The sequence below is a fragment of the Arabidopsis thaliana genome, chromosome 3, assembly GCF_000001735.4.
Source record: "Arabidopsis thaliana chromosome 3, partial sequence".
NCBI lineage: Eukaryota > Viridiplantae > Streptophyta > Magnoliopsida > Brassicales > Brassicaceae > Arabidopsis > Arabidopsis thaliana.
The window spans coordinates 17,691,680-17,706,367 of record NC_003074.8 but is presented as its reverse complement, the minus strand read 5'-3'; the positions used below and the strand labels follow the sequence as shown (position 1 = coordinate 17,706,367).

The window sequence follows — 14,688 nt, the reverse complement described above, 5'->3', positions numbered from 1 at the left end:
GTTAAAAAATAAAAATAAAACACGCAAATAACAAAAAAAAAAAAAAAAGAGTGCTCGAACCGTCCACTAATTAATCTAGTCGGGTGTGAACGATGAAAAATATGGCTCAACCACCTCATCCGCCCAAAATTATACCATTTGCAGCACTAAAAACTTATAAACTTTAGCACATATATAGTGACTGAGACTTACCAATCAGATTATATCCACTTATTTACTTAGGTCTTCGTCGACATATATTACTCTTTGAATTTGAAGACGCTTAAAAATTCCGATGTATAACACATTTTGAACATGTTTCGCCTGACGCAGTAAAGAATTAAATATCGTGTTTGACATAGTATACAATTTAAACTAGTACTAGTGCCTGCCTGCGTGTTGATCTCTTACAACACATTTTTGTAATGCGAAATTATTGATTTCTTGACCAATGTAGTCTATAATGCGTACCTTTTGAAGAAACTTAAAATAAAATAATGATAAAAGCTTTTAAGCTTTACGCAGTAATATTGATTAGAAACGGATTTGTAGGTATTATGTGCTTTTTGTATGTATTTCAATGACATAACTATACCGATAATAATTGTTACTTTTCGCGAAAATTAAAACGTTTATTTTAAATGGAATTGTGTGGTAAAGATGTGGGTGTTGTATATGATTGAAACACCATAATTTATGCCGAAAACAATGTATCGCAAAAAAAAAGAAATAAAAAAAAAGTCGTAAAACAGAATGGGACAAACAATCCCTGAACATATTCATGTAAAATCTTTTTTGGACAAATTCACCAATATGGGAGAGCGGTGTATGTAAATATATCTTGCACTATATATATTAATATTAGTGTCTTTTTTTCTCATGAAAAAAAATTCTCGGAATGAATATTATATACAAATTTTATGGACTATATAATACAGTTATATTTGCAACAAACAAATATTTAACTTTGCAACAAATAAAAACGTGAGAATTAAGAACGTAATTGTACGCGGAGAGTGCATGTAGCACTTGCCGGCCCAATAATGAAAAAGGCAACTTGTTTTTTGTTTGCTACACGACCTCGTAAAGTAAGGTTGAGCTATATTTTTATTCATTTATACATACAAAAGCGATATTGAAATCGAATGGCTCATATTTATGATGTGAACATGGAAAGTCAATTATATGTAAACTATAAGTCAAGTGTTGGACCAAATTTAGTGTTGTAGTCCAATTCAACAATGAAAATTAAACCGCCAAAAAAACACAAACATCCAATATAACGAATAGACACGTAGTTAAGACTTTAAATATCTTAAGAGATTAGACAAAAACCATACAGTTCCATTCCATTGAGATTTTCTTCATTCAGAATTTGACACCAAGTTTATAAATGTTTAAAATGTTAATATATAAAGTAAATTTCTCTTCATCCCACTGATTTCTTCAGGCTTGCCGGTCCAACTCATAAAATATAAAAATAGGCATATAAAAAAAAACAAAAAAAAACGTGGCCTACGCTTTTAAATGATTGACAAGGATTGGAATATCGTTTAGTTTTTGGGTTCGGTTCAGTTTTCAATTTTGGTTAGTGCATCCACTAACCATCTAGTGCATCCACTAACCATCGTCCACTATCCACAGTCCACACTATCCAATGATTGACCGCGTGAATTAGACTAAAAGGTTCAAACCCGTGACGTGGATAATTAGCATGAGAAGGTTGACTTGTGTAGATAGTTGTGTTGCTTTCTACAACTTGATCAAATCACTAATTTCCAAATAAACCGCGTCAAACCCCAAAAAGTAGGAAGTATATGGTAATATGGACATACATCATCATCATCATCATCATCATCATCATCATAACCACCTCTTCTATTTTCATATATGTTTTTTTTTCTTGTTTGCTTGTATTGATTAGTTTCTTCGTATAATGACAACCCAACTGAACTGAATTCTTTCTCGATTTAGTTTTTGTTTTTCTTTTTTCATGCATATATTACACCGAAACGTACATTCTTTAGCAAACGTAATTATAAAAGGATGCCAAAATCTAACCAGTCCAAATTATTACGAGTTCATATTTGAGTTATTTAACCGAACCGGACCATACTATTTAGTCATCACCTCCTAAACCATTGTTCACTTTTCACATATGATACGGACTTAGTTGGTAGGTATATGGATTATGGAGTACTATTTTATTACAATAACTCTCTCATAATTTTCACAATAAAAAACACGTGTGTACACTGTATACATACGTACACCATAAAACATGTGTTTTTGTGGTCCACGTATATCCAACACGTACATATATTAGTATAACAGTGTTGTTTTCAAAGATTAGAAAAATATCATTATATATTATTGTATAAACCTATTGAAAAGTCTGCTAAATTATAACTTTTTGCAATGCTTCCCATCGTACACCCTTTTTTTCTCTCTTACAAATAAATTTCTTGTTCAGGCCAGTTTGTTGGAATTCTAAATAGAATTGGGCATTGCTTTTTATTTATTTAAATATGTAGACTCCACTTATAAGGAAAAATAACTGGTATTTATGTAGTTGAATTTAAATGAGAAATGAACTGGAAGCATGCAAAAATAAAAATAGAATCCCTAATCCAGAACTATCTTTGTATAATTTTTAAGAACATCAGTTTCTTGGTCTGAAGTCCATATTAATTTTCTTACATGCATGTGCAGCCAGGTTCTTTTTGGTCTGCAATGCCATGAAGTCTTCCTTGAATTGTTATTTTTTTTTTAGTTTAAAGTAATGTATATTTGTGTGCATTAAAAAAAGAAGAAGCAAATGTTTAGTGTGAACACTGTACTACAAAATAATTTGGAGTTGGGATCTTTCAAGTCAAAACCTAATTGAAAAGGAAGAAAACACTGGTTATATCTATGACTTTATTTTGGGTCGGCTTAATAACGGAGTTTAGGACTTTATAATGTATACGATTCATCTTGCACAACAATCTACACGTATGAAAACTATAATTTTAAATACTAAGTATTCATCTAGATATTCTGCTTATCAGGAAGATTTGTTTATCTTTTTTTTTTTTGTTTATCTTGAACTCAAATAAAGACTTAAGAGGATATGAGAATCAATTTAGTGAAACAAATGTTGTGTAGATAAGATCCTGGGTCCACAGCTTTGTCAACAACAATGACTTGTCATCGTCTATGCCTAGCAAGTATTATAATAGATTATAGACAATTATGAGCGAATAAAAATCACTCAGTGAAACATACTATTGAATAATTTAGAGGAATCTTTCGAGAATTCGAAAGAGGACACAACATGTTTAGCTGGACGATCTTCTAAGGTTTCACCTATCGGATCATATATTACGAAAAAGTGAGAGTAATTATTAATTATGAGCTCCAACAAACAAGAGCAACTCAAATCAAAACTTCTGGACTAGACGCAGTAATTAATTAGAAAGAAAAAGACACGACAATTAAAGAGAAAGTTATTCTAGAAATTATTGGAACAGGAAAGCTTCCTCTATATATTTGCGATGGAAACAGAAAAAAACAATGAAACAAAAACATAGCCAAATGTTTTTACCACATGATTTTACCAAAGCTTATTAGATCTTGGTTCTTAGACTGGCGAGAAACTGAGAGAGATCGGTGGAGGAAAAAGGGATGAAATATATAGAAGTTGGATTTTGCTTCAATTAGGGTTTTGATTTGATGATTTTTTTTTACTGAAACAGAAACTGAACGGTGTTTCTAACTGTGAATTAGGATGGTGTTAAGATGGCAAATATTATATGTAAAAACTCTAGCGTAAATATCCAATGAGATAGCTAGTTAGATATTGTTTTGGCAAATGCTAGGTGTTTTTTTGGTATCATTTCCCCTAAGCATGTGTGTGTTTAGGTTTTTGATTAAAACTAGCAAATTCTGTGGACTGCAATACTCATCATATATGCCAAACTTCGAAATCACATCAATAATAACCTCAATAAATGTGAAGTAACTAAAGTGGACCCTTTGCCTCTTGTCTTTACATATGTAATCATCCATTTATGAACGGAATCTTATGAAATTTATGAACCGATAAGTAATTAATTATTTATTTTAATTTATAGTCTTTTTTCTACCCCATTGGTAATTTTGGAAACCAAATATCCAAAGCAACCTCTATCGCTTTACCCCCACCCCCATGCAGGTATACGTACAAATGTGCAATTTGGTCGGTCAACTGGGTCTTAGTCAGTAGCCAAATGTCTCCAACATTAAATTGTAAGAGAAGATGGCAATATGCATTCATATTGTAACAAACGTATATGTCCTCTAGACGGGCGTGATCTACCTTTAAGATTAGTTCAAAAGCATAAAGTCGACTGATAGCACAAAATGATGTCTTGCCAAATGTGTATTTCGGGTAGTTCGATGTTTTTGGGATCGGCAAAAGTTATTTGAGAAGACATTCATATATATATATATTTTTGATTTACGGGAGTAGGGTAAACATAGAACAATACACTTTATAGATATTTATATATACAAGAGAAATGTGTTTTTAATTAGGATTAGCTGGGAAAAAGAGAGGCTGGCTCTAGATCTTTTATACAGACACCTACCGACTTATAATTATTATCACTGCACATGCATGTGGATCATATATATTAAAAGTAAATTACATGCATAACTTACATTAAAACTAATTATTCATTATTCTTGTTTAGTTTTTGATACTTATAAAATTTTAAATTCTTTATCCATAAAACTAGAATTTTTTTAGAAATATACCATTTTTACTATGTGTATATATATATATATATATATATATATTTTAAAATTGACCATATGTGTTGTCCATTTTCAATTATACATATTTCAAAAATAATATATTTAATGTCTGTGACGGCTTATAGTGGTTGAATAATCATTCATATTTATAAAATCTTATAATTCATTTAGAAAATCTTGTATTTAAATTTTTTTTTTATAAAAAATCTTATATATCGTTATACATAATTGAAAATATACAATATATGCGGTTATTTAAAAAACATATTACTTGGATATTTTTGAAATTCCCCCATAAAAGAAGGGATTTTTTTTGAAATAGCTACAAAGAACATAAATTAGAAAGTATGTTGACTTTATTCGTAAATTATAAATGCTAGTAGATTTTAGAGAGAAAAAAAAAACGAAACCTAGTTTTTCTTTTACGCAACCGAAACCTAAAATTATTAAATTGATAGGTTTGACATATATAATATAATAATTCGATCGAAAAATTTGACTACAGAAATCTGAAATCATAAACTTGGTGTAATGTAAACATACATATCTCATTAAACAAAAAACTAATATATAAAATAATTGACTTTTGAAACAATATATTGACTTACTAGTGTAAAAATGGGCCTACCTAAATCCAGCTAACTCAGCCCACACATTAAAAAGAAACGTTAAAGGGAAAGTAATAAATGAAAATGAGTCACTCAGAGACAGATGTCTCTATCTTTCACAGCCAAATTCACACCATTCTTTATTTTCATTTTTCCCCCTTTGCCCAGATTCCGACAAAATCCACTCGTTTGATTCCACCACTATATATAATTGAGCGGAGAAGCTTGACATGAAGAGCAGAGTCATTCTTAACCATAGAGACAGAAGAGATAAGAATCATAACAACAACAACACCAATCATTACACACAGGTTGATACTATGGAGAGAAAGCCTCTTGAGGTTGAGCCATCTACTACGACGACTAACACCGATGTGGTCGATTCTTTCGAGGAAGAGCAGAGAAAAATCGTTTATAGAGGATGGAAAGTCATGCCTTTTATCATTGGTAACGCTCCTTTTTACTTGTTTGTGTCTAATTCAGACATCATTTTTTTCTTTTGGGGTGCTTTGTCGGATTTTAGGGAAGTGTAACATTTTGTCCGTGATGTTTTTAAATTTCGTTTCTTTTCTCTTCTCTTTGACTTGACTCTGTCAAAAATCTCGAATTTGGAGTTCTTTCTCTGAGATTTCGAAGTGAAATTGGTTTTAAAACTGAGATTTCGTTGAAACAATGAAACCCAGATAATCTTACAGATCTGTCTAATGGAAATTATATTTTTTACAATTGTTTTCATTTTATTTTCAAAGAGACTTTTGAAATCTTTAACACAAAAAACAGAGACTTTAAATCATGCAGTTAAGTTTCTGAAAAAAGTAGATAAGATTTTTGTGAATTTCTGGATAAGACAAAATTAGTTTATGGGAGTTACAAAACAGTTATAAAGTTTCATGTGAACCAAAGTCAGAACATTGGAAGTCCAAACTTTGATTTGTGTGTTTCCTTGTACATTAAATGTAAAAAAAAAACTGTAACTGTATTCTTAATTTCTTATCATTAATTTGCTATTGTAGGTAATGAGACATTTGAGAAGCTTGGGATCATAGGGACATTATCAAACCTTCTTGTGTACCTAACTTCTGTATTCAACCTTAAGAGCTACACAGCTGCAACTATCATCAATGCCTTTAGTGGTACAATCAATTTCGGGACTTTTATTGCTGCCTTTCTTTGCGACACTTACTTTGGTCGCTACAAGACTCTCAGTGTCGCTGTCATCGCTTGTTTTCTGGTACTACTTTTATATATAATCTTTCATGACTCCGGTTTCGTTTTCGCCAATGTTTTCTAAACCATTTTTCATCTCTGTAGGGATCGTTTGTGATACTACTTACTGCTGCAATTCCGTCGTTGCACCCCGTTGCTTGCGGAAACAAAATCTCGTGCGAAGGGCCAAGTGTGGGACAGATACTGTTTCTGCTCATGGGTTTAGGCTTTCTTGTGGTAGGCGCTGGTGGTATCAGACCGTGTAATTTAGCGTTTGGTGCTGATCAGTTCAACCCCAAATCCGAATCAGGAAAGAAAGGGATCAACAGTTTCTTCAACTGGTATTTCTTCACTTTCACGTTCGCGCAGATCATCTCGCTCACAGCAGTTGTGTATATCCAGTCAAATGTGAGTTGGACAATCGGTTTGATCATTCCGGTGGCTCTTATGTTCTTGGCGTGTGTGATTTTCTTTGCTGGCGATAGATTGTATGTAAAAGTGAAAGCCTCGGGTAGTCCATTGGCTGGTATTGCTCGTGTTATAGCAGCCGCGATCAAGAAACGAGGTTTGAAGCCGGTTAAGCAGCCTTGGGTCAATCTTTACAACCATATCCCGTCTAACTATGCAAATACTACTCTAAAATACACCGACCAGTTCAGGTAAATTGATATCTACTTATTCTTGGTTCTCTTGCTTTATGTTTCTGGCTTTTGTTTTGCTGAAAAATGTTTGTTTATTATGTTGCCAGATTTCTAGACAAAGCAGCAATTATGACCCCCGAGGAGAAGTTGAACTCCGATGGAACGGCTTCCGATCCATGGAAACTATGCACGTTGCAGCAAGTGGAAGAAGTGAAATGCATTGTAAGAGTGATTCCAATCTGGTTTGCATCCACGATATACTACCTTGCAATAACTATACAAATGACTTATCCGGTCTTCCAAGCGCTCCAGAGCGACCGACGATTAGGTTCTGGTGGCTTCAGGATTCCTGCGGCCACCTATGTAGTGTTCTTGATGACTGGCATGACAGTTTTCATCATATTCTACGACCGTGTACTTGTCCCGTCGCTCAGAAGAGTGACCGGGTTAGAAACCGGTATATCACTCTTACAAAGAATCGGAGCTGGGTTTACATTTGCGATAATGAGTTTATTAGTTTCCGGGTTTATAGAGGAAAGGAGAAGAAACTTTGCATTGACCAAACCGACACTCGGGATGGCGCCTCGGACAGGAGAAATCTCATCAATGTCAGCGTTGTGGCTGATTCCGCAGCTTACACTTGCAGGCATAGCAGAAGCTTTTGCTGCCATTGGACAAATGGAGTTTTACTACAAGCAGTTTCCTGAAAACATGAAGAGCTTCGCGGGTTCTATCTTTTATGTCGGTGCAGGGGTTTCGAGCTACCTCGCTAGCTTCTTGATATCAACTGTTCATCGAACAACCGCGCATTCACCTTCAGGGAATTGGTTAGCTGAGGATCTGAACAAAGCGAAATTGGATTACTTCTACTTCATGCTCACAGGACTCATGGTTGTTAACATGGCTTACTTCTTGTTGATGGCTAGATGGTATAGATACAAAGGAGGTAATGATGAAGACATCACTGAGATTGAGACCAATGAAGAAGAAACCAAGCAACAGCAGCTACAAGACAAGAACTCTGTCTGATCTGGAAACTTATATATTTTTGGTATTCTACTTCAATCTCCGTAGTTTTTCTTCACCCGAAATCAACCTTGTTGTACTTTTATAGATTAATTGAAGAAGAAAATCACTTCATCTTTGTAGACATGTATTGTAAAATAAGTTTTTTGTTGCTAATTTCAACCTCCGTACGAAGTTTCTGTTTCTTCTTTCATCACCACAACAGAACAGAACATAACAAACCGCTAAAAGAAGGCTACGAGGATTCGATATTTATATGCAATATGTATGTATTAACTACAGACACAACCTTCATGACCCAACTGAAATCAGCTTGCACTCACTTTCTCAGACAGTGTAAGCTTGTTGAATGGTTTCTATGTCGAGTCCTTTGAGTCTCACCACTGATTCAACATGGCCCTTGAGCGTGTGAAGTTCACGCAACCTATAAAGAAGAGAGCAGTAGACAGAGAGAAGACGATGAAAAAATGTTCTTTTGTTATGTTCAAAAAGCTGGAGAAGATTTGGCTTTGAGTTACTTTACCTAGCAATTTCAGCTCTCCTCTTGGCTTCTTCAGCCATTTGGTTAAGTTCACTGACATGGGTTCGATCTGTGAACATCTTAGTATCTGGTGCTTGTAGACCATGGAGCGTTCTTTGTGCGTGAGCCCATTGCAGCTCTCTTTGTTCTTTCCCAAAATCTTTTTGCCTTGTGAACGCAACCTATGAAAATGCAAGAAACCCGATAAGAAACTTTAATGTATAAAGTGGCACAAAAGCTATTTGTGTTCCTAATAACATACCCTTTGTTCGATAACAAGATCCCAGGCTCTGCCACTAAGAGCGTAGCGGATGAAGAATTTGATGAAATCAAGGGGGATGTAGAATATGATGTTATAGAGCCAAATGACCCCGGCCCATCCCCAACCTATTCCTTCTATCGCAGCAAAGCTCCAATTTGCATAGACTGCAATTAGAGTAGCCACCTGTTTTGGAAGCAAAACAAAAATTCATATAATTAGACCCAAAGCTCATAACTTTTGAGGTTCTCATTGTGTACTGATCACACAGTTAACAAACTTCCGGAATTACCAACTGAGCGAGGATAAAGGCAATCATAAGAAATATCCCGGGACGTTCCACAAAAGACCAGCTTCGCGATCGGGTCACAAAGATAAGTGCCTGACTGATAATACTGACTTGCAGGTATATGGCTGAGGCAAGCTTTCGGAAATCATCATGAGCAGTTTTCTCAAGTGTCGCAACTCCAAAAGTTCTCTGAAGTTTCAAGTAAGAAAAGCTGAGATTAGCTGTTAGTGAAAGAATTAACAAAGCAAATAAAACCAACGAGATAAACACAAGTGACGGAGAGGAGAGAAAATGTACCGGGAAGAAATCGGTTTTGTATGAAACCCAGAAAAATATAACGGTCATCATGGCCATGTAACTGCCAAAGACAACACCGGTAGCAAAAATCTCAGAAAGCTTCCAGCTATCTGGAAGAGGGGAAGGTTTCACCCTGTCCTTTGATATTGTCATGATCGTACCTAAACGTCAATTCCACAAGAGTTCATTGGTATATCAGAGTCTAGAGGAACTAATAGAAAACTCTGAAAGTCTAATTATGATCGAGAAAAAGAGGAAATAAGAAATGAACCATCATTAAGAATGGCAATGATAAGGACCATGAAAGGTGGGAAGTCAAACTGCCATATGAGAGCCAGAAGCATAAAGCCCAGCTGAATCGGTAAAAGTGTACAAAGCAGTCAGAATATTAGTGGTAACAGTAAAAGAGAAATGAGTAGGAAAACCCAAAAAACTGAATCGTAACATACAACAATACGGATTGTGATGGAGACTGCGTAGATCTGTCCAGTAAAACATGAAAACCAACAAAAGTTAAAAGGAAATTGTCATGAGGCCTCAATGATTTGAGATTTCAAAGAAATATGGCACTCACAGTATAATTTTTCATTCTCTGGAAGATAGCACGACTGGTCAAAACAGCACTGATGATAACGCTAAGACCAGGTTCAGTAAGAACAATATCCGATGCGCTACGAGCTGCATCAGTGGCATCAGCAACTGCAATGCCTATGTCAGCCTTTTTAAGAGCAGGAGCATCATTTACACCATCACCCGTCATTCCACATATATGTTTCCTGGCTTGTAATCGCTTCACTATCTCATATTTATGCTCTGCAGAAAACCCTTGGGCATAAGTGAGAAATTCTGTTTATAGATGCTGGAACTAGTTTCAGAAGTACATGAATTTACCAGGGAAGACACCCGCAAAGCCATCAGCTTTCTCTATGAGCTCATCGACAGGTAAAGCAACTATCGACTCATCCTTGTTCTGTCCAAGTAAAGCGGATGAGGGGTACATGTTGGTTCCCATCCCCAAACGGCGCCCAGTCTCTTTTCCTATAGCCAGTTGATCCCCTATAGAGAAGCCTCAAGCCTTTAGCAAGGATAAATTTTATCTTGACAAGAAATGTCAAAATGACAACTTGACAAGGATAAATGCTATAAGGATCAGACTGAAATATCAATATGAAATGGAAATTCACTAAATGCTACGAAATGTTTTTCACCTGTGATCATTTTAACACTCACACCAAGATTTAAAGCCCTTCTTATCGTCTCAGCACTGTCATGCCTAGGCGGATCAAAAAGAGGCATGAGACCCACAAATTGCCAAGGACCTCCAGCACTATCCTTCCTCCCTTCAGGAACATCCTGCAAAAGTACAAAACCTTTTCAACCTTGAACTTTATATCAAATTGCTGTGACTCAATATCTTAAGAATCTTGGAAAGTAGATCACCAATTGACCTGGTACGCCACAGCAAGAGATCGCAGACCCCTTTCAGCGAACTTATCAATAACAGCATGAACTCTCCGCTCAATCTCTGATTTATTGTGTGCAAGATTTAAGATCTGAAACATTTTCACAGAAGGTAACTGTTCAGACTATGCTCTAACTAAAAATTGAAAATTAGTAAAATATAGGCACAACTGGCGATAAAGAGCTTACTTGCTCAGGAGCACCTTTGCTCACTCTATGTGTGTTACCCTCATTGTCAATATATGTCAGAGCCGTTCTCTTATCAGTAGGATTGAAAGGAAGAAAGTGAACCTCCTGGATACCAGCTCGTGCCTACAGAAAACGGTTGACCATAAGCGCCAAAGAAATAAACAGAAAACAAAGGAAGCTTAATAAATCTTAGAATGCAGTTCAGTGAAACCAAATACATCTTTAGGATCTGCCAGCATCCCGACTATAGCAGCATCTATAGCATCTTGGTTCTCTAGTCTGGAGGCTCGAGCTGCCATCAGGACAACAGTATCTGCATCCACTCCTTTCATGAAAACTTCAATCAGATTTTTGTCAACAGTAAGTTTATTCAATGTCAAAGTGCCCGTCTTGTCACTGCAAAGAACGTCCATGCCAGCCATTTCCTCAATCGCCGTCATTCTCTTAGTGATAGCTCCCTGCTGAGATAGTCTGTGGGAGCCAATTGCCATGGTCACAGACAGAACTGTAGGCATGGCAATTGGAATTCCACCAATGAGAAGCACAAGAAGGTTATCAATCCCAGGGCGGTATGCTCGGTGTTGAATAGGGTACATCACGACAATCTCAATGAGCATCCCCACAGCAATAGAGCAGATGCAAAAGTTCCCAATTGCAGTTAAAACCTGTGCACATGTTTGAATAAATTCAAAAATAATATTGGTTTGTTCCAGTTGAACAAAGTCCATGATAGTTGAAGCGAGTTCAAAAATGAGAATGTGGGTGTGTTAAACAAGAATCGCTAGTAAAGGGAATGAAATAACACATACCTGTTGGAAATGACCAATTTGGTTTGTCGTATCAACAAGGTGAGCAGCCTTTCCAAAAAAGGTATGGACGCCAGTTGCGATAACAACTGCTTCGATCTCTCCTTGTTTGCATGTAGAACCGGAATAGACACCATCTCCAGAACTTTTGGTTACTGGTAGAGATTCACCAGTAAGAGCAGACTACACAGCAATTTCTTAAAAGCTTCAGCAAAATAACTATAATTTGATAAGTAACAAAAGCTTAAGAGAATCAGACACTATTCTCTAGACATCCGAGGTGACTAAGATTGACACTAATGAATACTGATGATCAGTTTCCAAACCTGATCGATCTTAAGGGGATCACCCTCGAGAAGGCGTGCATCAGCTGGGACGATATCCCCAAGCTTGATGCTGATTATATCACCGGGAACGAGAATCGCAGCATCCTGCTCACCCCACCTTCCATCTCGAAGAACCTTCACATATACATTTAACATAAGGAAAAATCAAATGGTCAACCAAATGAGTTAAAGAGAGTATCCAACAAAGCAAAACACATAAACAAACAAAAAACATAAAAAAACTCGGTTATAAGAAACAATTGAAAATAAGCATATAGAACCTTTGCTTTCGGGGCTAGACGGGCCATGAGAGCAGCTGCAGCGTTTCCTGCATTGTTCTCCTCAATGAAACTGATGGTGGAGTTAATCACAAGCAGAGTGATAATACCAACAAAGTCTTGCCAATCAGGAGGTTTTCCCTGATACAAACATTATCAAGAACAAAAACTAAAAAAAGATATCAAAACAAGTACAAAGTAAGAGTTAAGAAAATAGCTTACTCCTCCATTAGCAAGCGCAATAGCCATAATAGCAGCAGCTTCCATCACCCAGGAAAGAGGGTTCCACATAAAGCCTAAAAACTTAAGGAATTTGCTTTCCTTCAAAAAAGATAAAAATAGCGGTTGTCTACTTCAGCACAATACATAAAACACATTCAGTAGCAAAAACCCAAACTTTCAGAATATCAGCAAAATCAAACTTAGTAACCTTTTTCTCTTCGAGTTTGTTATGGCCAAAGAGAGCAAGTCTTTCATCAGCAGCTTGTGTAGTGAGACCTTCCTTGCTACATCTCAGATTCTCAAATACTTCTTCAATTGGCACATTTTCCTGGAAATTTAAACACAATCTCAGACCATTTTCCCTTACAAAGTTTCACAAATTTACTAAAGAAAATATGTACCAGATCGACCGCTTCTTTCAAAACAGCCTCGAGGACCTCGCGATTGTCCTCCACAGTCGTCGTCATCGCACTGCACCGAAATAAAACACCAGCATGATTATCCAAGAATTCTCCATGAAAGCATAGTGATAGAACTCAAGCAACAATAAAAAGAAGCGAAACAACAAAGGAAAATCCAAAATTACACCAAAATAGTTGACCAGAAACGGAACAATCGGAAAGCTTAACGGATGAAACTCCGTACCGAGAAATAGAGAAGAAATGGCTGTTCGAGTATTCGTTTCCTAACAAACTTTGTTGGGAGGAGGACGACGAAATCGAAGCGTAGAAGATGATAAAACCGCTATAGTAGTAGTGGCACTACCTTATTATGAGACACAGTCAACAAATAAGACTCAATTTTCTTTCTTTTGACGGATTTTTTCAAGCGTCAGGCGAACAAACATAAAAGCCTTATTTTAATAGGGAAATAGTATAAAAGTGTATTTAGAGACCAATTAAAGAGATTACTATTAATGGCGTACTTACTACTAACCAGGCAGCTTAATAAAAATGCCGGTAAAGATATCGAATGTTATTTAATATATTACCTACCAAGAAAGCACATGGATACGTACGGATAGTACTATTAGGGACAACACTGATTACAATTTTTTCATCCTACACTTTGGATTGGTAATCCTTATTACTATGATACGAGATATACTGCATCTAATGTAATTGATACAAAAACGATATATAAAAATACTCGGAAATTTTTCCTGTAACTCTCCTTTGATCCACTATATTGTATTGTTTTAACTACTTAATTTTTTTTTTGGTAAGGTGTTTTAACTACTTAATTGTTTTCTCTATTTGTTAAAAATTGTATTACATATCAAATCTTATATCTCTGATTTCCTTTTTTTATTTGGCCGCATCTTTTATCCAAAATGATCCAAAAGACTCCAAAGACAAGATCCAAAAGCTTTTTAGCGTTTTAAGGCGAAGTTGTAAAGAGATATTGATAGTTTATTACTATATATGATGAGAAATTGAGAATCATAATTATCCTCTATCGGTACTTAGCATTCAGTCAACAATATTTGACCAAAGATCAATGAAGTAAAAAGAAGATATATATGTACACAGTTTCTTAAAATATATATATATATATATTTTAATTTCTCTGACTAATTAACTAATCTTTGTGAATGGGTCAAGAGATAAAGAAGCGTGCAAGAAAAGATAATTAGAGCATAATCAAACCAATTAACTAAGGTTTCTTATTCGTCATACTCATCATACGCTCATCCATACTAAGGGACTAATTATGGGAGGAGCCACTCTTTGAGGGATTACCTAGAAGCTATAATAGGTTACGTGCACGTAAATGACATTTTGGAATGGATTGATAGATAA

General features: G+C 35.6%; 2 protein-coding genes and 2 long non-coding RNA genes across 5 annotated transcripts; 1 reads left to right on the top strand and 3 right to left on the bottom strand.

Annotated features, from left to right (window-relative positions):
• Positions 1 to 3,372: 3,372 nt before the first annotated feature.
• Positions 3,373 to 3,645, bottom strand: AT3G07845. The gene has a single exon (NR_141360.1). It is a non-coding gene; the product is annotated as an other RNA (long non-coding RNA).
• Positions 3,646 to 5,444: 1,799 nt separating this feature from the next.
• On the top strand, positions 5,445 to 8,426 carry GTR1 (Major facilitator superfamily protein). The gene is made up of 4 exons (NM_114665.4): positions 5,445 to 5,813; positions 6,380 to 6,597; positions 6,678 to 7,231; positions 7,321 to 8,426. Exons 1-4 carry the CDS (start codon positions 5,597 to 5,599, stop codon positions 8,240 to 8,242), a joined length of 1,911 nt encoding a protein of 636 aa, NP_566896.2. The 5' UTR covers positions 5,445 to 5,596; the 3' UTR covers positions 8,243 to 8,426.
• Positions 7,841 to 8,164, bottom strand: AT3G07835. The gene has a single exon (NR_141359.1). It is a non-coding gene; the product is annotated as an other RNA (long non-coding RNA).
• HA4 (H[+]-ATPase 4) lies at positions 8,369 to 13,702 on the bottom strand (the record flags this gene model as incomplete). 2 transcript variants are annotated; one of them, NM_114664.4, is made up of 20 exons in its annotated part: positions 13,532 to 13,702; positions 13,288 to 13,357; positions 13,095 to 13,214; positions 12,887 to 12,985; positions 12,668 to 12,805; positions 12,387 to 12,521; positions 12,064 to 12,243; positions 11,473 to 11,919; positions 11,255 to 11,377; positions 11,053 to 11,157; positions 10,813 to 10,957; positions 10,496 to 10,660; positions 10,179 to 10,417; positions 10,054 to 10,086; positions 9,876 to 9,957; positions 9,605 to 9,765; positions 9,311 to 9,496; positions 9,022 to 9,204; positions 8,763 to 8,941; positions 8,369 to 8,663 (listed from the first exon to the last, which is right to left on the bottom strand). In NM_114664.4, exons 2-20 carry the CDS (start codon positions 13,351 to 13,353, stop codon positions 8,567 to 8,569), a joined length of 2,883 nt encoding a protein of 960 aa, NP_190378.2. In that variant the 5' UTR covers positions 13,354 to 13,357; positions 13,532 to 13,702. The 2 variants fall into 2 exon arrangements, with proteins under 2 accessions (NP_190378.2, NP_001325714.1); NM_001339341.1 differs by lacking the exon at positions 13,532 to 13,702 and adding an exon at positions 13,473 to 13,515 and having other exon boundaries at positions 8,567 to 8,663.
• Between the last annotated feature and the right edge of the window lie 986 nt (positions 13,703 to 14,688).